The following is a 25017-nucleotide window of genomic DNA, read 5'->3' as shown; positions in this document are numbered from 1 at the left end:
CAAACCAATCTATTTCATAAACATTCTAAGGCAGGGGGTGTCAAACTCATTTTAGTCCAGGGGGCACATGCAGCCTAATTTGATTTCAAGTGGACCAGTAAAATAACTTATAAATGATGTCAAATCCAAACTTTTCTTTGTTTTAGAGTGTGTGTGTGGGTGGGTGGGGTGGGGTTTACATTATGACACTGTTTACTATCCATGAAAATATGAATAACATGAACAACCTGAAAATTCAGAAGAAAAATAAGTGCAATTTTAATAATGTGCTTTACACCTTACAGATCACAGTGAATCTACAAAGGCACAAAACACTTAGTAACAGGAAGAATCTAGTTAAAATTCCAGAAATTTCAGATTGTTTATGGTTATTTAGAATATTCACATTTTATTGTGATAGGATAGTTTGTACATGTAAACATTTTCATGCAATTGTACTTTTTTTTTTTTTTTTTTTTTTACATTCATTTATTTATTTTAATTGGAAAAGGAGCAAGATATCTCAGCATTAACATTTATCCATATAATATCTATTAGAGTCCTTTTTGTATTTCTTATTTTATACATACAACGGTGTCAAACAGAGAAACAAAACATTTTTACATTTAAAAAGACAAATTTGAAGTTGTCATTATTTATATGTTATTATGATATTGTTTAACTGGTCCGATCCACCTGAGATCATATTGATCTGTATGTGTAACCAGAACTAACATGACTTTGACGCCCTTGATTAGTATTATCTTCAGTGCCATGTTTGCATTGCATAACTTTATCCCATGGGTCATACTAGAAGCTTCTGCAGACTGGTTTCAGTAAAGGTAAATGCAAAAAAAAATAAACTTGCATATTAATAGTATTGCATAGTTAACTACAATAATCCAAAGTAATGTATTTAAGGAATCACATAAATACAGATATGCGCATAAATAGCTGTGGCCATTGCTAGGATGTCACGTGATTTATGTGAAATGTGCAGAAGTGAAAGTGAAAGTGCAGCCAGCGCGTTCACCTGGATACGTGGCTGTCTTCATTTGTGCAAGTGCGCAGAGACACTGTAGGGTGCAGGCACTGCGCTGATAAATATAATCAGTTTTGTGACAGCTTTTTAAAGTAATCGCTTTGAAGCCACGCCCACTGCCAATGCAAAGCAAGTAAAGCCAAAACCGAAAGTATGATGTGTCTCCAGTCCAGAGTTCCAACAGGGCAGGACGCAGAGAAAGAAGCAAATCCTGGAAAACACTGACAGTAAGAAAGCAACAACTTTGTGTGTCTGTGTTTTTCGTTTTGTTTTTTTGTTTTTTTTATTTATTTATTTTTTTTACTGATAATTGTTTCATGACTAACTGAGGTTCATTCAAAAGGTTAAAGTCTGCCTTTGTTTTCATTCAAGACGCACAAAATATATTTTAGTGACACAAATGTATTGACCTGACAGCTGTAAAAACTTGAATTAATATGATGAGAAAAAAGACAAATAAGGTTGGGGATTGTGGAAAGTTTGTTGTCTGCTGTAAATACCATCATTACACCAAATACACTGTTTATTTTTACATCCTAAAAACATCCATTTACTTATGACATACTGGCTTTTTTTTTTTTTTTTTTTTTTTTTTTTAATCATAGTTCTCCATATAATTTCCTCTTGTTATATGCTTGAATGCTTTACTTCTGAAATCTAAACCCAGGCTTTGTGGTTCTGCCTTCCAGTTTTAATTAGAGGGTTTGAATTTCCATTTCTGGATAAGCAAAGTAGATTATCACATCACTATTGTTGCCTTGTTGCATTTTTCTGAAATGGAAAGTGGGTAAATGTACCCAGTATGGATGTGAAAATCTACTAAATAAAAACCATGTCTTCAGCATGACCATTATTGTTTGGTTGTAAATATGGAGAATTACAGATAATATAAAAGACAAAGAGTCACTGTACTCATCTAATATGTGGTTGGCTGCAGGGAATAAGCTGATGGGGAAGATCAGAGACATGCAGCATCTATAAATGAATTAGAGTTTTACATGATGTTGGCTAAGATTAATTGAATTTGCTGTTTAAAAACTAGACATCACATTTTACTGAGCAAAGGAGTTAAACAAAAGTGGAATGGAAGTTTCTTTATGAAGCAAAAACAAAATATTACGCATGAAAAGAAGCAAAACAAGAATTTTAGGTTATAACAATAGTGGCTGAAGTCTGTTTCCTCTTAACATAAGCTTTAAATAGTTTTTACAGTTTCTTTTATTGTGAGTCACTTTGGCATCAGCTCTGGCAAGAAACTACAGCCATAGTAAACCTTTAGTATTAGTAAAACAGTACTAACCTTTGTACTGTGTTTGGGTCTGTGGGACCCGTTTTCATTTTATATAAAAAGAAAAATGATGAGTAATTATTTTTTAATGAGTTTTTTCCTCTCATATCTTGATTGTATTACATTTTATTTAAAAAACTAACTAAAAATGAGAACTTTAATTCATAAATGTGATCTAACAAAGGCAAAAGTCAAATATGAAATATATGCTTTTTATATTGCTTGTAATTGGGATGAAGTAAACATCTGTTGAGTATTTTAACATAAAATTGTTTGATTATGTTGAATTAAAAACCCACAAATGCAGCGGGTCCGCCACACCCACGAACACTGGCTAAATAACAAGAATATGAACACCACACAAGGGTTAAAGTTTGTTAAAGAATATAAATATGAAATACTTTTTTTGTAAATGAACATACAGAGGAAATCCACAGAGTTTTTTTGTTGCATGAGAAAGTGAAAGCATTCTGTTGTCATTATCTGTGCTACTACAGTCTGTCATTGATTGATGACGCAGATTTGCTTTATTGATTTACTGGACACAATAGTGTATTTTGCAACAGTGCATAACAAAGCTAAGGCACTGGAGTTATTGCAAACATGTTAACCTTTTATAGTTCACTCATAGAAATACTCTGAATTTCCATATTCCAACTTTAGCGTATTATTGAAGGACATAACAAGACTTTATTACTTTATTACACAAATTTTTAATATGTTGAAAATCAAGGTCAATGAAGTTACCGTGTTTGGTTTCTTTCCCTTAAATGGTAACAAAAAAAAAAAAAAAAAAAAAAAAAAATAGAAAAGCACTTAGAGAGCGCAGACCTCCACCAAGGCAGATCACCCCCCCTCCTCAATCACCACCAAAGTTTAATCATTAATTCCTTGTGCCAGTATCAACATTTCCTGAAAATTTCATCAAAATCCATCCATAACTTTTTGAGTTATCTGGCTTTAATGACCCTATGAGGTTTGAATCTGTGGTCTCTTTTATCAATGTGTGTAGTATCCTGTTGTTTTATGCATATTTATGGTACTTGATTAACCTGTTTGTTTGTTTTTTTTAATCCTATAATTTAATCATGCTTTTAGATGTAAAGCACTTTGGGCTTTGTTATGTTGTTGTACAGCGCCATATAAATAAACTTTGATTTGATTTATCTTGCTAACAGACAGACAAAAAAACCCAGATGAAAACAAAAAAACATATAAAAAATACAAGAAAAACACATGTAAGGTGAAAGAAACATGTCTTTTAGAACATTAGAGCATCACTTTTTTTCACAATGTAAGTGCTGATCCAGACCCTTGTCCACATCCACATTCTCCCTTTGAACATCATTCCTTACATTAGTACCATTACTTCATGGTACCTAACAAAGCAGGTCCACTGCAGAGGTGGGCCTTACAAACCCTGTAGACCACATTGGACCTGAGGTTGTTGACTCACTGTCTTCACTGTAACTATTGCTGTCACTGCCTTGTAGTGTATGTGGAAATGACCAAAAATAGTCACTTGCCTGATAAAGGGTTAAGGCATTGTGTTAAAGTTTCGTTCATCTTTTCGTTTCAGTCTCCTGACGACAGATCCAGTCTTGCAGTAATGTTGAATCTTGGCTGAAGTTTTGTCATGGGCATGGAGTGTTGCAGTGGCCTGAGCAGCAGATAAACATCCAGAAGTGAAAACATAATGGAGAGTCTGTGGTTGAGAGGAGGAGGAACTGGAGCATCAGGTGGTGAAGTTAAGGATGGTCCGTTGTAGGATGGTCAGAGACAAATTTGATGCACTGAGCGAGAAAAACAACACCGCAACAGAGACGCAGGACCAGAGTCAGAATCCTCGTGAAAGATCCAGACCTGAACAAGCCGAGCAGCCGGAGAGCGACGAGCCCACGGAGAGGCAGCTGGATCTGCTGCAGTGGCACAAAGTCCTGGTACGAGAAAACCCAGAGGAGGAAGCACAACCCTGGCCACAGGTACGTCACCTCCACACACAGGCTCCTCTTTACAGGCAGGGGTTGGATCAGATAAAGGCATAAATGAAGACGGATAATCTTACAAGCACTGTGTTCACCTTTGCAAATAAGTGCTTGTAGGCAAAACAGTTGAAGCAGCTGATTTGTGTGACCTTTCTACGCTCTTACCTATAAAGTTGGAAGAAAATAATGATGATATTTCGATTGATTTGTCCATTTTACTACTGTAGCATTACTTTTAATATGTGAGTGTGGGTCTTCCAAAGCTTTTTTATCTTATTTATTTATTGGTTATTATTAGCAAAGTTCACTGTATCCTCCTGAGACCTGGGAAAGTAAAAGTTTTTATTGTACATAATTCATTTATCAAGACAGGGGTAGTTGTTTACCTGCTTTACTAGTTTCAGCTACTTCGTGTAGCCTTTGTCAGAAGCGTCACAATGATGTTGCTGTGACATGTCTTAGGCTACATTCAGGCAGCAGACCTTAATGTACAATTCTGATTTTTTGATGAAATCCGATTTTTTTTGTGTGCTCGTTCATATTACACATTAAATGCCACTTCTATAATTCTTGAGTATAAACTGAATGCGACCCTGAAGTGACCCGTATGTGCAAAAGAGGCTTGGACATAATTAGGAATGAGGAAATATGGTATATCATGTGACTAGCGATGCAACAATTACCGGTATAACGATAAACCACGGTAAAATTGCAGACGGTTAGTATTACTGTTTAAATTCTAATTATCATGAGAATCGTGTTTGATTACTGCACTTTTAGGGGAAAAAACCCAATGTAAAGATCTGCTTTTATGTCAAATATTTGAGTATAGTTTTAATTTCTTACAATTTTAATTTTATATACCTAATATTTGGAACAAATATTCACTTTTAGTCTTTGAAAAGGTTCGTTAAGCATCTGTGTGTTATTTATGCAATAAATTATATACATTTTTCAAATCGGATTTTAGATTTTTTTGTGTTTTCGGGCCTTTTGTGTTGATATAGTAGGTTACAGTGAAAAAAATAATAGACAGATGATGTAGATGAAATTGTGCTGAAAAAAGACACCAAACATGGGTATAGTAAACATTTGTTTATATAGTATATAAAGGCAAAATCAAAAGGACTGAAAAACGGATAAAATAGGCTCAGACCACTCAGGGTTAATATTTGAATGTTTCTGCCAACAGAAAGTACATTGTGCCTATTGTTTTATTTTTTTTTTCTTTCTTTCTGTATTTATTTATTTTTAATATAACTTGGTTAAATTATTTCAGTGTGTGTATTAGTACTTTTTGAACATTTTGAGCCCAATTTCAATAATACTGCAATAATAATGATAACCGTGATATTTTTGGTCACAATAACCATGATATGAAATTTTCATATCGTTACATCCCTACATGTGACATATACCATTTTGAACTTACAAGCTATCGGTTGCTATGGGCAACAACATAGTTACAACATGCAGGAAAGAGCCGTATAAATCAAGATTTAAGATTTTTAAAAATGGATAACATGGTGGCGAAAGCAAGGGGTCCCTGTAGAGAGAACCTGAGCATGACTGCTAAGCAAAGGTATTTGGAGAAGATCAGAGACATGAAGGATGTAGACCCTACAAGCTACTGGTGTTCACCGGCGTATGTCCGACTGGTCCCTGCCCTCCTGTACCTACATGCTGTTAGTTAACTATCTTGTTTTGGGCATAAGCTGCTACACAGTGGAAGAATTCCACAGCCTCAAGTCCACTGACAGCCATGAACAGTTTTGCTGTGGCTGGGAACGAGGTTTGGTGATCTACAAGTCTGATGACTGAAAACACTGTGGTGCTAAAGGTTAGCCCGTGGATAGTGCAGTGTTTACGTGTGTATGGGATTTGTAAATGCATTAAACTAGACGGAAACTCAAAATAACGTACCTCCGGGCCTCTACGTTTGCTGTGTCAATGACAGAAGTAACATGAAAGGTTGGATAAATGCGACCTGGCTGTTCAGATTGTGGTCACATTAAAAAAAAATCTGATATGTATCCGATTCAGTACCACATTTGAAAGTGGGCCAAATCTGATTTGAAAAGATCAGATTCCATGTGACTTGTGCTGTTCTCACTGTCATGAAAGAATCTGACCTGAGTCACATAGGGGGGAAAATCAGATTTGGGCCGCATTCACCTGCAGCCTGAACGTAGCCGTATCAGGAGGGTTGGTCAGACAAAAGGGAGGGTGTATGCCCCCGGCCGTCTGCCGTCTTCTCCAGTACCCAGGTGTGTGATAAGGTGTACGCACCATCATCCCTGTTCATTGTCTTTGGCAAGTGTTTCCGTATCTCTGGCTTCTGATTTGGCCAAGGCAACAGGAAGTAGCTGAAACTAGTAAAGCAGGTAAACAAACAACTACTCCTGTCTTGATAAATTAATTATCTACAATAATTGTTTGTTGAAGACGGTATGAAACTCTACCAGAGATTAAATTTTCGCTTTTTTATATTAATTATTAATGTTTTGATGTCATGATTGGAAACAGCACGATGCAACATTTTTTTCACATCCTTTTTTTTCTTTTTTTTTTTTTAAAGGAATGTCCCTCAACAGAGGGGTTCCTTATCCTCTGCAGAAGACAAAATGCATTTCAAGAGACTATATTACTTTTATATACACTGTTGCCCATAAAGTTAGTGATAAAAATATTTTTAACCTCCTCTCATGAAATAATTGGGACCATTGGATTTATTCTTGATAGATAAAGTATAACTTGGACTCAGTATCAAATCATTACACCAGGTTAAATGTGATTACTAATGTGTAGAAATGGGAATTTAATATTTTGTAGGCAAATAAGATGATGTTCATTGTTGGTCGTGGCCCATATTGACCTGTTTCTGTTTGATGTATTTGATGTGTTACAGCTTAATCTCAAACGGATGTTGTAAATGTTGCCTTTATGGAGGAAAAAAACATATAATTCAACAAGTTTCAGCTGCTGTCATCACAGTTTAGTTTTTGTCTTTGATTCAGTGAATGTTGTATTCATGGAGTCTACAGTGATTTTTCAGCATGAACAGTCTTAGATTAAGTTATAGATGGAACACTCTACAAAAAGTGATAGACAAGAAAAAAGTGTTTGGTAAATCAACTGTAACCTGCAGGTGTTGTGTGATGTGTGGCACGGCTGTGAAATTATAATGAACAGAAGGAGTTCAGGTCGTGTCCCAACATTTGGCTTCAGTGAGTTTGCACAGTTGTGTGTGATACCGAGTTAAGAATAGCTCATTGCATCATACTTGATTTAAGTCCAATTGTGTTTTGCAGCTCAGCTTTTGTATCAGTGAGCCTGTTTACGTGACCATAAAAGTCTCATTAACTGGGAGTAATTGGATAATTGTAGTAATCAAATCTAATGCATTTATATGCACTTATGAAAAAATGACAATCGAAAACCCTGGTTTGGACGACTCAAACTTCCTCTTGTCTTCCGCTCATGTTTGACTATGTAACTTATGTTCTCTACAATTTTTACTTGTGTTTACACATGCACAGGTGTAAAAGAACTAAATACATCCGATTAACCTGTAAACATGTGGGAAGGCATTGGAGTATTGGGAAGGGGTAATCTGATTTCACATAATCAGATTACTGCCATCGGATAAATCCTATCAGATTGTCCTTTTTACGTGGTCATTTGGGTAATTTGACAACTCCAGAAATCATATAATGATGGGAGTATTAGTGTGCATGTATACATTTTCATTTAACTTTGACAGAGCTACATCCCCCAAACAGTTGTGGCATTTTGCTCATATTTAACCCATAAAGACCCAAACATCCACCGGAGACCAAATTATCTACTGAGCTAAACTGTTTAATAACTGTTCATCCATTAATCCTATCAATCCATTTAAATAATTGGTGTAAAATACAGTTATTCATCTTTTCATGGTCATCAGATATGACCCATTTGGACATTCAGAGGCTCCGTATGGAATGTGGAAACACTGTCATCTTCAACAAAATTGATTCATCAGTAAAACCCATGGAGTTGGTTCAATGACAGTGGTTGGAGACACTGGGTTTGTGTTCAGTTAATGATGTATTTTGCTGAAAAAGTCACTTTTTCTTCAATTCTTTCTGTTTTTGATGTAATAACCCTCAACTTTAATCTGATCTTTAATGAACACCTGCATGATCAGTGAATTAAATATAGGAAAATAGATGATTTTCACTGCAAAAATGCAAAATGCAGAGGATAATATTATAATAAAATGGTGATATATCATTTAGGAAAAGTTGAATAGAGAGAAAAATTTATTTGGGAACTGACACAAATGTCACACTGGGTCTTTATGGGTTAAATATTTTATTTAAGGTGCATTATGCTTGTGATATACTTGCTGCAATATTATGGCAGCACTATCTGTATCAAACTGTAGATCTGTGAGAGGGATGGATGTGTTAATGACTTTTTGAGGCTGAATAATGAACCCACTTAAAGTTGATTAATTGTGATTTAATTGTTAGCTCATGCCGTCCACCTAAACTAAAATAATAATAATAATTAAAAAAAAAAAAACAAGAAATAAGAAATTAATGGATCACATTTAAAACTACTGATATCCAGTAAACATTTTAAACCTTTTCTTTTTTTTAACATATTCAGCACTCTTGCAGAAACCATGTCATAAACATTTGTTCCGTGTCTCTATGAAGTAAAATGTAAACCTCCCGAGCTCCCAAAATAAAAATCTGTTGACTCTAAAGAAGGATGTTACCCATTCTTACCATTTTGGCAACGAGTCTAATCAATTCCATGCTCAAGGCTGATGGTTAGTCATCATGTTACATATTGATTTGTCATGATACTCATTTTTTATTTAGAGGAATAAAAAAAACTGTTTGTGACATTTTGCATGGTTTTGGTTTGCAGCAGACATTTTTTCTCACTTCAACCACAACTGCAAACACTCTATTCACTTCTGTTTTTATAAAGTCTGCTCTAGTCCAGTGTGTATCTCTGGTGATAAGTTACTGTAAATACCTAAAAGTCCACCTCAGTGATGTAAAGTTTAGAGTTTAGTCTGTTAGAAATAAAACAATATTTGCTCCAGTGTTTTTGAACCATTACCTATAACAAACTGTAGGTCTTTAATAGGAATGGATGTTTTAATTATTGTTTAAAGTTGAATAATGGAGCCAGTTTCAGTTGATTAGTCATGCCTTAATAATTAGTAATGATTTTTATAGTATATAATATTTATTTATACATTTATTCATCACAAGCATCCAATTGCCAGACCAATAACTGGCTCCATTGTTTAGTTTCTGTTTCTAATTCTTTCTCAAAGTTGAGACCAGTTGATTATTAATGAAGGGAACAACTCACATAAGTTTAAAGTACATTTTTAATGTTACAGGAAGTCTGTCTTTGTCAAATATTTATTTTAATGAATGATATGAATGGAATCTCTACTGCCTGAATCGGAGAGTTTTAGCCTAATAAATAAATATAATAGATTTGAACCCTGTTATGAACCCTTTGATATTTAAACAGCCATGAGTGACCACAGGCATCTACTGATCTAAACTGTTGAAAGGCTTCTGAACCACTAATCCTATCAATGCATGTAAATGATTAAGTAAAATGCTGTTTCTTTGGGGTTTCTTTTTTTTTTTTAGCTTTTTAGCATCATCAGATATGGTCCATTTGGATGTTCAGAGGCTCCGTAATGAATGTGGAAACGCCAACATTTGATTCACCAGTAACACCTATGCAGTTTGACAAACAACAGTACTCTATTTTTATGTTCAGTTTATGACTATAAACCTTTGAATTTACTCAGAGCTTTTATGAATTTTTATCAACATAGTCTGCAAATTGAAAAATATAGAAAAATTCTTGCTTTTCACTGAACACTAGAGAGGTTAAAGTGATAAATAAAGGTTAGATGTGGGGAAAATTCATTTGAAAACCATAAAACAAAAATAGTTGTAGAATCTAGGGTTAAGAATTTAGGAAACACTGACAATATTCTATAATGCACTTCAACTGAAGAAATTATATTAAAAAAAAAACCAACCTTTATCTGCCTTCAAATAGAGTGTAGTGGTTTACAAAATAGTTCATTAAGTAACAGTTTTAAGTAAGTGACTTACATTATTGCTGGAGTGTGACTAACTAAACATACGTTGTCATTTTGAAAAGGTTGAAATTGTTTACAATAAGTAAGGGATTTGCTCATACTTGTTGTTCATCACTGGAACTTATCTGCACTAAAGCCTTCATGCTACTTGCATTTCAAAATCGCTTTGCTTATCACTTCTGTTTATTTTTAAACTTGGAATGTTTGTTGTTTCACTTTGGAGGTAAAGTTTGATAGCACTTTGCTTTTAGTTTGAAAGAGAATCAAGAAATGAATGAATATTATATATAAAGTAGTTTGGGGTGAACATTTTGTCGGCTTTTTTCTAAAAATTAACCATTGTGATTTAAGGAGTGTTGATACAAGTCATATTATAGACTAAAACATGTAGCCGGTCATTTTATTATATCCCGAAACTCCATTTTGGGGATATCTGATCAGCTTTGGCGGAGGTCTGCGCTCTCCGAGTGCTTCTAGTCTAACAATGAGCTCTATGCACAGCCCCACTACCTCCTGAACTTCAGGCAGGTCCTTTATTTCCTGTTTTTCATCATTGGACACTGATTAATCCAGGTGTGTCTGACCACAGTAGTCCAAACTAGAAGCACTCGGAGAGCGCAGACCTCCGCCAAGGCTGATCAGTGGCGCCCCCTGTGGGCCCTCCCACCCCCGATCACCACCAAAATTTAATCATTTCTTCCTTACCCCATTTCCAACAAACCCTGAAAATTTAATCCAAATCTGTCCATAACTTTTTGAGTTATGTTGCACACTAACAGACAGACAAACAAACAAACAAACAAACAAACAAACAAACAAACAAACAAACAAACAAACAAACAGACAAACAAACCCTGGCAAAAACATAACCTCCTTGGTAACAAGACGTAGCAGACACACCTGGATTAATTGGTGTGTCCAATTATGAAAAACAGGAAATGAAGGAGCTGCCTTAAGTTCAGAAAGTACTGGGGCTGTGCATAGAGCCCATTATCTTTCTTCGTGCCACTGCCTTAAGTTTACATGAGGTCATATTTTGACACCAGGTGGTGTGTTTTTTCCAAATGGTTGGGGGAGCTTCTGTTGAAAAATCTGGGGGTTTTTTTGGACATTATTAAGGAAATAGTCAGCCAATCAAGCTCAAACTTGGTTCATATTAATCGTCCAACAAATGTCTAATGTCTTTCCTGACATTATTCAACAACTAATTTTCTGACATTATTCAGGCCGGATATCCTTTGTGTGAATGTGATAACTATCCTTCTTTAACACCAACATAGGTAACCCCTAGAGGAGGAACCCTATTAAAATCAGGTTTTTGGACATTATTAATAGATATAGTACAGGGATTAAAGCAAAAAATTTTCATCTGACTGAAAATTTTCTTCTGGTCAAAATCATTGGCCACCATTAAAAATGATGCAATACAATACTACTATAGCGTACAAGTTTATATAGTCAAATTTGGCAATACTGTAAGACACACTGAATGGGAGAGTGTACAGGTGTAGAAGATTAGTAACACAGATAGAAAAAATGTCATGAGTGGTATTGGTGGGGGGTCTGGGGGTCCTCCCCCAGAAAATTTTTAAAGCTTCAGGTCAATTTTGGTGCTCTCTGGTTAATTTTAAAGGGTATGAAAACCTTTGAAGCAAGTGAAAATAATAACTAGAAGAAAACCTTACTGCAAAAAATGAGTGAAAAACTGTTTATTTAACAATTTAGGAACTCCTAAAACATAACTCCAACAGCACATGAATTTTGGGGAAAATGTCTGTGTAAATGTAACCCTAACCAACTAATCTTCAGCTTCTCAGATTGATGGCGGATCAGGACTTTTTTACCATTGGAACCATACAGAATTTTCTTGTGGCAAACTCCGCACATGCACGCACCAGGCTGCTTCATTTTTTTGCACCATGATCTAACTGGAGTTCCATCATCTCCCTTCTCATCAAGCCATGCCCACCTCCATCTATTTTTCACGCATCTCTCAATAGTTACCACTTCAGCACCTTCCTCTACAAATGTGTCCATGATGTCGTATATGCTAGCCAAAATAATCTGTACGTCATCAAACCTGCGTCCACAACCCCCACCCCCCACCCCCCCACCCCCCAATATCGTGTTCGCTTTTGATTGGAAGAAATTGTGCAGAGCTGCACGCATCCGGAGGACATATATACACAAACACACACACTAGTCATATACCGGCAAGAGGAGATCAGCTATGAACCCAAACATGAAGGTACATGTACATCAGTTCTGTCTTTTTACCTTTTCGCTGTGGTTCTTTCATAATGAAAGCTACTTGTTGGCACTAAACTAAAGTTAGCCTGGAGGCTGAACTTCGGTAAAGCTGAACTTGTCCATCTGTTTCTGAGGCACATAATGAGCAGCGTTTCCTTCCAAAGATAAATAGTTATCAATCTCTCCTCCCGACATAAAAATAAAGAAGTCATCTTATTATCATCACTGTTAAACCTGTCAGCGCCCTGTGCGTGGCGTGCCTGTGTTAAACACCTGCAGACAGGATCGTGGTGCCGACTGGACTCCGTGAAACACGTGGGGAAGTTACTTCAATATGACTTTTTTCCCCCCTCAATTTTTCCATTTGACGGAAATCCGTCGGGGTGACGGAGAACTTTAATCCCTGATATAGTAGGCCGATTAAGCTCAAATTTGGTTCATATCAATCATCCAAAATTAAGTTGGTATCTTTTGTACATTGTGTTTTTTATTTGCTTAATTATATAGCAGAGGATTGGGGGATTTCAGGGATATACCCTTGCTGTTGGCCCCTGACAGCATAAGCCTTGTTTAAATACAGCTAGTTATGTGTTTCCTGAAGGCCACTAGCTGAAATGTGTTTGTTCACATATAGAATGAGCTGAAGTTCATCTGCACAAGTGGCACTAAAGGTGTTGACCACGTGTGAACTGGGATATACAGTTTAGAAAGTGTGTTAAAAAATTTCAGTTTCAGTGACCTACAGTGTTGTGCATGTTACTTCCAAACTGTAATACATTACAGATTACTTGTTACTGTTATTTAAAAGTAATTCCTTACCTTACAATATTACTGTCTCAGAATTGTAATGCTTTACATGACTCTTGTATTACTTTTGAGTTACACAGAGACTTGTGTCATAAATAGTGCGTGTGCAGTAGAACCCATGACACTTATTTTGTCATTGCTGATCACAGGATCATGCTAACTAGCTTCTGTAAAGTAGGATTAGGGTTAGTAATCAGCATGCATCTATGTTGCCAATGTACTGTCTTCTGCCATCTTCACCCATTGGCTGAACACCAAGAGAAAATAGAACTCTCTAGTGTTTGCTCCTGGAGGATTCTGTTGGGTTTCTGTAAATTTGATTTGATTTTGTTTTGATTTGATAAAGCACTTTGTGACTGTCTGTGAAAAGTGCTCTATAAATAAAATTTACTTACTTACTTACTTTACTTATTCTCCTGCCATATTTTTGATTCCTTATGGTCTCACTGTCTTTGTTTTTTGTTTTTTTCACTTGCGCAATTAAATTATGGGTGAAAAGTGTGTTTTAACGCAAGCACTGTCATATGCTGAATAAAATATTACTGAAAATTGATTAGTAATGCCTTACACTACTGTGTTACAGCAAAAAGTAATCTGTTACTGTAATTCATTACTTTTGTAACACGACACTTCCAACACTGTTGACCTAAAACTGGCCTGAAGACGCCCAAACATAGAGAAAATTATTTGTTAGTGTTAGGGTTATGGGGATAGTACTGAATGTGCATGAGTGGAACATCTTTACAAATACCTCTTCTGTTGTAGGTGGTGACCGGAGCTGAGGCTGAGAACTGGCCCACACATCTGCGTACATTCAGCAGTCCAGAAGAGTATAAACTGGTCAAACATACGTATCAGCAGCTCCAGTACAGTGGTTACTACTGGGGACCACTAACCATGGACGAAGCACATGAAATACTCTCAAATTTAGCACCGGGCACCTTCCTCATTAGGTATTCCACCAGTTTCAGTCTAATTTCTTACTATTCTGGCCTCTTTTTGTCTGCATGTCCAGTTAAAAGGCTTAAATAGTTAATCAAGTATGCACATTGTGACCATGTCATGTTGTGTTTCTGCAGAGACAGCGGCCAAACCGATGTTCTCTTCACTCTGAGTTACCAAAGCAGTGACGGGCCGACTAGTGTCCGTGTCATGCTGAGCAACCTACACTTCAGTCTCTACGGCAGCCACAAGACCTTTGAATCCCTCTTTGCTCTGCTCAGTCATTACACGTCCTCATCCTGTAAGTTGACGGTGCCGCATCGCAAACATCGGCCAGAGCGCCTCAAGCAGATGTGCAGGAGGGCTTTTATACGTACATATGGAGAAGAAGGTGCAAGAAGTTTACCTGGACTCAGCAAACAAGTCAAAGACTATGTCCATGCGTATCCTTATTCTATATAGATGTCAAAGTGTTGAAGGTCATGTTGGTAGCTGTCAGTTCAGTTAGATTCAAGTTAGATTTTGATATGAAGATGAATTGAACAGCAACATTGTCAAGTGAAAAGAAACTTAAAACTATCCTCCATTTCCCAAAAACATTAATATTTAGAAAATAAATAACTTATTGCAAACTACCGTGCTAACTGCTAATGTTCCTGTTCTTTCTAACATTAGTACCGATTCACCTGGGACACTGTACAGACGTGTACAGATGGGATGAAATGACATCTTTGACCAAAATAATGATTTGATTTATATCGTGATACATATTGATATCGTCTGATATGACAAAAAAAATATTGTGATATGATTTTTTTCCATATCGCCCAGCCCTACCCTGAACCATCAGCAGATCCATTATGGTGCAATTTTAACAAGATCAAATTAAAAAACAAATGCACATTTTTACATTATCAAATAACTTATTTTAAACAGTATGATCAGAAAAAATGGTGACCAGAACGCTGCCTAAAAATACAGATTTTTGCCTTTTCGTGTTGCCCACTAACATTCAGGGGGACGGGGCTTAGACATGTACTGCAGCCAGCCAACAGGGGGAGATTACAATGTTTTGGGCTTCACTTTCATCTCTCTATACAGTCTTTGGTTCAATAAGGTGTTCACTCTTTGTATTTATATAAATACCTGAATCTTGTACATGGAATGTCTTTTCATCCGTGGATGATATTTGCACACATTGCTGAAGAGGTTTTACTGAGCACACAAGGCTTGCATCAACAGTGCACACCATTTTTGTGTGACATATCCTGTGTAAAACTTGTACCACTGCCTTAATAATTCATATAAATGAGTAGCATCCACAAATAGGAAGCATTTTGCTGCTGTTTAAAGTTACATTAATTGACTTTCATTCACACTAGCAGGCTCAAAAGCACCGTGACCACTCTACAGGTTAGAATAGTTGCCAGTTTACACATGTACCACATAGGAGTACATTTATTGTGAGTTGGGTTTGAAGCCACTTATAAAATGCAGGTCTGATATCAGCACTCATCATGCTTTGAGCCAGAGAGACAACATTTTCTTTGTTAGTGTGACCAACATAACTCATTTAAAGACATGTTGGATTTCATGAAACTGAATGTATATTGACTGAGTGAATATCTACATGTCTTTAGATTTAGGGGGGTTAATAAATACTGAACCTACACATGTGAAACTGTTGCAATCTTTACACCAGATAATTATTTCCCATTTTGGGTTTGCATCACCTTTTGGATATGTTTCATTTCAACTTTGTTTTAGTGAATGTGTATGTAGTGTCAGTTTTCAGACTTTTTTTGTTTGTTTGTTTGTTTGTTTACTTGTGAACGGTAAATGTGTAAATCTGAGGTGATGACCTGCTAAATTTGCTTCATGGAGCTGCAGAGTTGGTCAATGTATAACTGTAATTTGGTAGCTATGATGTTAAATACAGACCTTTGATGCTCAGTGCAAAAAATATTGATTAATGTAGTTTTAAAATGATGATCTTCCATCCAATTTTTCAACACTTGAAATTATTTTTCATGTATGTTCATATAGTTTTTAACTGTGTCTTGAGTGCCTGCAAATGTACATGTAATATGTAATAAACTGTAACAAACTGATGACTGCAGTGATAAAGTGCAGTGGAATTTCAGGTCTCTGTGGGATTTATTTGCAACATTAATGCACATTTTTAGATTAAACAGGCAAACCCACTTTTACCCCAAAACATAATTATATAAAATCGATGACACACTATATACAGTTTTTGGGAAATAAAGTGCAGTTGAAATTGAGAAGTTAATGAAGAGAAGTTGGATGTTTATAACGGGTGAACTCATTTTAGTTCAGGGGCCACATTCAACCCAATATGAGCTCAAGTGGGACCGACCAGTAAAATAAAACATAATAACCTAAAAAATAAGGGAAACTCCAAACTTTTCTTTATTTTTCAGAGTGAAAAAAGTAAAATTATTTTCTGAAAATGTTTACATCTACAAACTATCCTTTAAAAAAAAAATTAGGAATAACATGAACAACCTGAAATTTCTTAAGCAAAATAAGTGCTATTTTAACAATATTCTACCTCAATTTGCCATTTACACATGTACATTATAACTTACAGATCACAGTGGATCTACAAGGACAAAAAAAAAACATTTAGTAACAGGCCGAATATTATTAAAATTGTACTTCTCTTCAGACATTTCAGAAAAGATAGTTGTTAGTATAAACATTTTCTTGTAATTTTAATTGTTTACATAACATCATGGCAAGTACTGGAAGTAGGGATAATGGCAGGGTGTACCATCTCTCCACTGGCCTTCACCATGGCGATGGAAGTAATCATCTGGGCCTCCAAATGGGCAGTAGGAGGGAAGTGTCTCCAGGATGGACAGTGTCTACCACCTATTTGTGTCTTCATGGATGACCTGACCACCATGACCTCCACCATCCCGTGCACCAAACAATGGCTGAGAAAGCTTCATGAGAACAAAACTTGGGCTCACATGAAGCTTAAATTCAGCAAATCCAGGAGCATCTCCATCATCAGAGAAAAACTCATGGACCATAGATTCCACATCGGTGAAATACCCATTCCACTGGTGTCGGTGCAGCCAGTCAAGAGTTTAGGATGATGGTGCAATGAAAGCCTCAACGATTCAGACCAGAGTAACCAACTGAGGGAGGAAACCAATAAAGACCTTGCCACCATAGACAAGATCCCGCTTCCTGGTAAGCTGAAACTATGGAGCCTACAGTTTGGACTGCTCCCCCATCTGATGTGGCCCCAAACAGTCTCCAAGGTTCTGACCAAGGTCGAGAAACTGGAGAGGCAAAACACACAATAAAAGCACATGAGGTAGTCAGACCAGAGGCACCAGCCAGCACTTAGGTGCAGTCATCGTCATCATCATCACCATCATCAACATCTCTATCACCTTTCACCTCTCCACCATCCTCACCACCGCACTCCCTCCCCTCCCAACAGTGGCGGGTGCTCATCTTTCAGACAGGGGAAGCTCATTGTCGGCTTACATAAAGAAAAATTGTCAAGTTATTTAAACATAAATTCGGCCCTCCGTTCCTTTTTAAGAAAATGGTCAGAGACCATTAAACTCGAACAAGAAATGATTAAATTACGTAACTGAAACAAGAAAACGCTGAAATTATGTTAAATTGAAACAAGGAAGTCCAATGAGTGTGTTTTATTTACAGTGCAAGAAATGAACAAGTAATTTCATAGTGGTTTCTCTCCATTTCACATCAGAATGCGCGACGGTATTAAACTGAACTGTCAGTGAAGGAGTAGATCTGAAAATAGCTGTCAGTCTAACGGGATTCAGCCTTTCGACTGATCCTCCAATCAGCACGTGGGATTCTGGCGTCCAGCCCGGCCGAGCTCCGCCCACAGCTCCATTCACCCCCAGAGACGCCCGGCGTCCAGGGGCGGGACAACAGCGTGGCATTTATTCAATTACCGTCCAGTTTTGAGGCAATGAAAAAAAACTGTTCCACTCAGTCCCATTGAAGCCCAGAGACGCCCACAGTCTACGGATAAATGCACTGAGCAGAGATCGAATGAGAAAACAGCGCAACGGGAATGTATGAGAAGTGAACAACATCGCGTCCGTTGATTTGTGATAAAGCTGATTCTGAACAAACTCATCTGTGAGATGAACGTGTTCTAACACATTTGTAGTCAATGAAATGTCAACACGAATGTGCATATTTAACCATTTAATTTTCATAATTTTAGGGGAAGCCGGGCTTCCCTTGCAGTCTATGAGAAATCGCCACTGCCTCCCAAGTGTTTTATTGTACCCCTGATAGCATGGGGCACAAAAGAGGACCTGAGTCTCTTGCTGGAGGAGCTCTGTGATAGCAGTCTGCCACTGAAGGAGCTCCTCTGCTGGGAGAAGGCTGTGTGTAGGGGGTGGCTGGTGTTCCTCAGGATCGCTCTGAGCCTGGATATGGTCCTCTGCTCCAGCACCGTCTCCACAGAGTCCAGGCTCAGTCCGACCGTAGAACCAGCTCTGCGGATAATTCTGTCCAGCCTCTCCTTGTTCTTCTTCCTTGCACCGCCTCCCCAGCACACAACAGCATAAAACAGAACACTGGACACGATGGACTGGTAGAACATGTGAAGGAGCTAAGAGCAGATGTTGAAGGAGGCCAGCCTCCTCAGAGAGTACATCCTGCTCTGCCCCTTCTTGTAGACACAGTCCATGTTGGTCCACCAGGCCAGCTTGTTGTCCAGCTGCAGTCCCAGGTACTTATAATTGCTGACCATCTCCACCTCCCTGCAAAGAAGGGGGTGCCTGCCAGAAGTCCAGCATCATCTCAGTCTTGGAGATGTTCAGTTGGAGCTCATTCCAGTGACACCATGCCACAAAGTCTGTCACCAGGTATGGACGCGGTGCTCTGGAACTGCTTATCTCCAGCCTCACTGAAGAATACAAGTGCACCAAAGTGAGGCTAGACATGACCCTGTCTGAGTCTCATGATGCAGTAATATGAGCAGCTGCCCCCAGACTGCCAACTGGGATTAAATGGACTCCATCAAAGGCTGTACAGTGAGCAAAATCTGCTCTCGGGCATGGAGACATTGAGGGACACGTCCAATAGGGAAGAGCAGGGCTTGGACTTGGTGCTAGTCATCCAACATGGCACAAAGCTACATCCACTGAGAGAATAAAACTGATGACTGGGAGGTTTGGCGCCAAGTGGAGGCAGAGAGATGCACAATGGCAGTCTCACAGTCCAAACAGGGACAGTGGACCAACTGGGAAAACTTGGAACACTGAAAGCTCACTTGGAGAGATATTTGGAAAATGGAAGGAAGCAGGCTCAACTTCATCAGATCTTCCTCCAACTCCTAAAAATCTACATCAGTGGATAGGAGAGGATCCCACATGTGCACTCTGCCAAACACCTGCAACACAGAGGCACATCCTTACTGGGTGCAAAGTTGGCCCATCCCAAGGCTGTTATACCTGGAGACAGGTCTTGTGGTAGCTGCATCCTAGAAGGAAGGAAAACCACCACAAGTGCCCTCTCCCCTCTGTGGCAAGAACCCCAAGCACAACTCCCTTTGTGAGAGCTGGCAAATATCCTGCTAAATCATTGGCAAGAACAAGTATGGCCCTCCTTGACCCAGCCCATGACTGGCAAATGCAGGTCGACCTTGAACACAAACTTGTCTTCCCAATCAAGATAGTAACAGCTAGTCTCAGACCAGACCTCATCCTGTGATCAACTTCTCAGAAACTCCTGTACATCAAGGAACTAACAGTACCATGGGAACCTGCTGTTGAAGAGGCATACAAGCAGAAAACCCCGAAGTATGCTGAAATAGTAGCCAAGGCAGAACAAGTACTCTGGCATATAGAGATGTTCCCTGTAGAAGTTGGGTTCATTGCTAAATCCACAACCAGGCCGCTGAAGAAATCTGGGGTGAAAGGACAAGCCTTCCGACAAGCAGTGAAATTACGATCAGAGACTGCAGAGTGAAGCAGGACCTGGCTGCGGATCAAGAGGAAGGACTCCAGCTGGGCTACAAACTGACTGTGGAAGAAAAACAGAGGGGGGCACACCTGGGGCACCAGGTACTGCTATTGAGCCCTTTGGAGGTGTTGTAGGGCCTGAATAAATGAAACACTGAGAATGAAGGGTGCCTACCTGATGACCCCAATGACATGTATATCCCTCTCCCACTCATGACACCAAACAAGAAGCTGTGTTGATCATTCAAGGGATTGTACCATCAAGTCCTATAAACTCAACTGACTTACACTAAAATGGATGAAAAATGTGTAGTTGTCATTATTTATAGGTTATTATGATAGTATTTTAAATGGTTCAACCCACTTGAGATCATATTGGTCTATATGGGACACACTTGACTGTTGACATCATCAGTGTAAATTTTGCATATCACAAATTCATCCTACAGGCCAGATTGGACCCTCTGGCGGGCCAGTTTGGGCCCGCGTGCCGGATGTTCAACACCCCTGGTTTGTAGGTATTTTTTCAGTAACCTTTTGAAACTGTTCTGCCACAGTTTACAACGTCTTTATTTATTTATTTATTTCCATGGATTATTTAACTCTTCCATTGGGAAACCCAAGGCCTGTGTTGTATTGGAATGCATGTATTTTACTGTCATAGTTTCCATAGTTTTCATACATATGCTTCCTTTAAATTTAAATTTGGTATAACTTGTGTTGTGGTCTGAAGGGGCCTGCTGTTGTTCTGTGCTCTGGGCCTTCTCATTTGTAAATCCAGCCTCGTATGAAGCTCATTCTGCTGTTAGACAGTCAGCCTGTCTGTCATGCCAGTCAAACAGCTTTTGTGCCACTACACAAATGTACAGATAAAGCTTACACACATGGTTGGAACATCTTTTAAACAAGTAGGCTACCAGTCTTCTGTCGTCTGTTCCACTTCCTGTCCTAAATCTGAATGGCAGTGGCCCCTTTAGTCTAAATTAGCCCTGCACCAGGGACACACACGTACACACACTTTCTCTCTGCTCAAATTATCTCCGTCTCATTAACCTTAAACACTTAAAAAAAAAAAAAAAAAAAAGGTACACTTTATGACACATATAGAAACGAAAGGTTAAGGAATTGTTTCTCCATTTATTGTGATTTGTATTAGATATAATACAGGCTATATCATAGGTTTGTCTGCTGATTCTTAAAGCACAATCTCTGAAACCATGAACTCTTGTAGTCATTGTATTTTCCACTCATTCTCTGCCTCACGCTCACACCTTTTTTTAATTTCAATTTTTTTTTAATTTCTTTTTTTTTTTTTTTTTAATTTTACAAAACTAAACACACCTTACTGAGTTTCATTACATGTGATGTGAAAGAAGGCTTATTTTCAAATCCACCAAGGTGAGAATTATCCTTTCCAAATGTTGAAGTTTTTTTGCTGCTTCCTTGTGTCATTTGTGGAATATTTGACCAAAACTCTCCTCCACTAATTGTATTTTGTTATTTGATAGTGTATATGTATATGAAGTTAATATGTGTGTTTACTGCATGAATGGCAAAACTTCATTACAAAACTCATACATACTAAGCTATCACTGTTGGTGTGCCATTTGGTGGCTGATCCATAAAATTATAAATGGGATGACAGATGTAGGGATCCCCTTATGAATGTAAATGTTCCAACTTAACATCCACAAAAGTATTTTACATGCCCAGTATCAATAAAGTGAGTGGTCTTTATGCATGACAGAAACAAGAACAGTAATCGAACAAAACAAAACAGAACTGCAGCACTTAAAAAGTGAAGGTATTAATAGCAAAATTGAATGAATCCAGTAGGCTACAAGTCAAAGTTGGACTCTGTAGAAAATAATCATAAATACAAAAAGATGTTGCATAGTGGAAGAATAAAGGAGCAATACTCAAGTAAAGTACACTCAAGTGCAATGAAAATACTTCAAAACTCCTCTGCTATATTTATCTATTGATTGATCTGATCACTTTGACAACTATTCACTTTAGGTGAATTTATTGTATGTTTCAGTAGTATACGTTGAAGAAACCCGTGGACATACTTGTACAAGTACAGTTTAAAGAACACAAAACATAAATGAAGTGAAACACAAAATGGAGTCTATGGTAGTGTGGGGGTCCTCCCTGTCCACCATGTAGTTTGCCACTGCTAACGATGATTTGTGCTTTTTTTATTCGTGGTTCGGACAGTGAATGAATGAATGAATGAATGAATGATTTCTTATAATTAGCTGAACAAAATATTGATAATAGTGCAAAAACCGTTCGCTTTTGCCAAATACATGGAGCGTTTTCTTGGTTTGACAAAAGGTTTCATGGTAACTGTGCAGAGTTTTTTGTTTTTTTTTTGGGGGGGGGGGGGGGGGGGCGGTACTTAGCCCACAAAATAATGCAAATAACCATAAAAAATTCTGTGAGACAAAATACAAGATAAAAGTGACAACAGTATAAAATAAAAGACTAAAAGCAGCCAAACTGTGACTTTCTTTCTATTTCTCATCCACTAAAGGTGCTGAAGTATCCCATGGGTCCGCGCGGTCCCGGACTCATACTGTCCCGCGCCCCTAGCACGCGACTGAGTGCATCACGGTGTCAAACGACCTCTCCTGACATGAGCCCGCACGCGGAAAGACACCGCGCACTGGCACACGCACACTGGGATTACAACAACTGGAATAGCACGCGCACAAGTGGCTCGTGTTTATGTAATGCCATATGTGATTAGATGCGTGCGTGCGTGTGTGTGCGTGTGTGAGTGGATGCCCGCTGGAGCTGGCGCGTGCCTGTCTCTCGCGGTGGCGGCGACAGCGGTCACACCGTCAGCGGCCCGTGCAGTTTATTCTGCGGTTTGAGCGCTCGTGAGATTTCAGCAGTGTGGTTTGTCCCAGCATACAGGAGGGCGCTCGAGCTCCATCGTTTTCACGCACGGCACGCACGTAGACCCGGTGAAATCGTCACGCGGATAGAATTTGTAGAGCCTGTCGCGAGTGCTTGTGCGCGGTCAGAGAGCATCCCGACAGAGCGAGGTCGGTGAGCGGCGTCGGGTCGGTGGCACCGGGGGGAAGCGGAGACAGAGCAGAGAGGGGCGTGCGCCGGACTCCTGGCCGAACCGGAGTGACCCAGTCCCGGCTGCGACCATCCCTCCGCGCCTCAGCTCCAGCGGGAGGCCCGGAGTGGCGGCAGGATGTAGCAGCGGATTAACGGATGAGAGAGGGGCGCTCAGAGGCAGAGAGCGGGACCGAACGGACCGAGGCAGGACGGAGGGGACATGGGGAAGGACCAGGAGCTGCTCCAGGCCGTGAAGACCGAGGACCTGCTGACAGCTCAGCGGCTTCTCCAGAGACCTCGGCCAGGGAAAGCCAGTCAGTATCCATCCCTCCTCCATCATCCTGCCCATCTCTGTCAACACACACACACACACACACACACACACACACACACACACACACACACACACACACACACACACACACACACACACACACACATCATTATGAGGTCAGAATGGTGCAGGATAAATCTGATGGGATGCCATTTAGTCTAAATGCTCCACTGTGTGTGTGTGTGTGTGTGTGTGCGCTTCCCTTCATGCATGTGTGTATCTGTGCATGTCAAAGTGTGTGTTTGTGCCACGGTGACGTTGAGTGTTATAGTGATGACGTTGCAAATGTGTGAGGACAGTCATCAGAATCGGAAATTAGGGATGTTGGACGACCTCACTGTATGCCTCTTGTCTTGTCAAGTGTGAGTGTGTGTCTGCATGAACGCACAAAAATCTGTGTGCACACCAGAGATGATGTGTGTACTAGTGTGTGTCTGTGTTTGTCATGGGTGAGTAAGGGAGGTGGAAGTACACGGAGGTCCTACACTGCTCTCGGGACAGGGGGATTATTGGTGTGTGAAGACGCCAGATGTTAGTGGTAATAATGTGATGATTGTAAGTGTACACGTGCAGACGTTTGCATGCGAGTGCAATATGTGGCGCTCCAGTCCAGTGTGCATGTGAGCGGGTGCTTGACGTGGTATCAGCTGGGACTTGAGGTGATAATTAGATTTCAATTACAGCCTAGAAACTGCTCTCCTCCTCTACCATTTCAGCACCAAGCTCCTCTTGATTCCTCTCCTGTTTCCACTTTCCCTCAGATTTCTCTCATAATATCTCTCCCTCTGTTCTGTCTCATCTTTCCTCCACATTCTCCTCCCTGCTGGTCCTATATCTAATCTCCTCCTCTCCACTCGTCCATCTTTGCCTCCTTTCCTTCTCCCTCTTCCAGTCTTTGCATATTTACTCCCATTTCCTCTCATCTGTCTCTCCTAATCTTATTTCTTCTTCTAGCGTATGCACCTGAGGGCTGAGATATACTTACATTTGAACCATGTTTGGGTAGACAACCGTAGAGTTGTTTCCTTCATACTGGAGGAATCTACTACAGTTCTGCATGATTTGGTGAAAAAGTCATAGTAGGATCTTTGTGGACAGTGTTGTATTTGTGATATGAACAAGTCTTCTTGTTTGGTTATCAAGGTCAGTGTCACTGAATCAATTAAATGACAATAAGGCA

The 25017-nt window shown here is 39.0% G+C and overlaps 2 protein-coding genes across 4 annotated transcripts in view; both read left to right on the top strand.

The window, feature by feature from the left end:
* The first annotated feature begins 1074 nt into the window (after positions 1-1074).
* Positions 1075-16623, top strand: LOC115417156 (suppressor of cytokine signaling 1-like). The gene is made up of 4 exons (XM_030131169.1): positions 1075-1248; positions 3889-4291; positions 14253-14440; positions 14567-16623. Exons 2-4 carry the CDS (start codon positions 4064-4066, stop codon positions 14889-14891), a joined length of 741 nt encoding a protein of 246 aa, XP_029987029.1. The 5' UTR covers positions 1075-1248; positions 3889-4063; the 3' UTR covers positions 14892-16623.
* Positions 16624-23247: 6624 nt separating this feature from the next.
* The window catches only part of LOC115416154 (caskin-1-like), a 68877-nt gene continuing 67107 nt past the window's right edge, over positions 23248-25017 (top strand). For 2 of the 3 annotated variants that reach the window (XM_030129985.1, XM_030129909.1), the window contains exon 1: positions 23248-23817. In XM_030129985.1, the coding sequence (XP_029985845.1) occupies positions 23724-23817 (94 nt within the window). In that variant the 5' untranslated portion in view covers positions 23248-23723. The remainder of the gene's footprint in view (positions 23818-25017) is intronic. The other variant, XM_030130052.1, reaches the window with a different exon arrangement.

The sequence above is a fragment of the Sphaeramia orbicularis genome, chromosome 1 (assembly GCF_902148855.1).
Source record: "Sphaeramia orbicularis chromosome 1, fSphaOr1.1, whole genome shotgun sequence".
NCBI classification, from domain to species: domain Eukaryota; kingdom Metazoa; phylum Chordata; class Actinopteri; order Kurtiformes; family Apogonidae; genus Sphaeramia; species Sphaeramia orbicularis.
Note: the sequence above shows the minus strand (reverse complement) of the source record. Positions and strands in the feature narration are given on the sequence as shown.

Bases quoted from the DNA above. Each gene is read 5' to 3' on its own strand.
- LOC115417156 (XM_030131169.1), top strand. From the start codon at position 4,064: ATGGTCCGTTGTAGGATGGTCAGAGACAAATTTGATGCACTGAGCGAG. The intron at 4,292-14,252 runs GTACGTCACCTC...CTTCTGTTGTAG, and splicing joins AAGCACAACCCTGGCCACAG to GTGGTGACCGGAGCTGAGGC. The intron at 14,441-14,566 runs GTATTCCACCAG...GTGTTTCTGCAG, and splicing joins CCGGGCACCTTCCTCATTAG to AGACAGCGGCCAAACCGATG.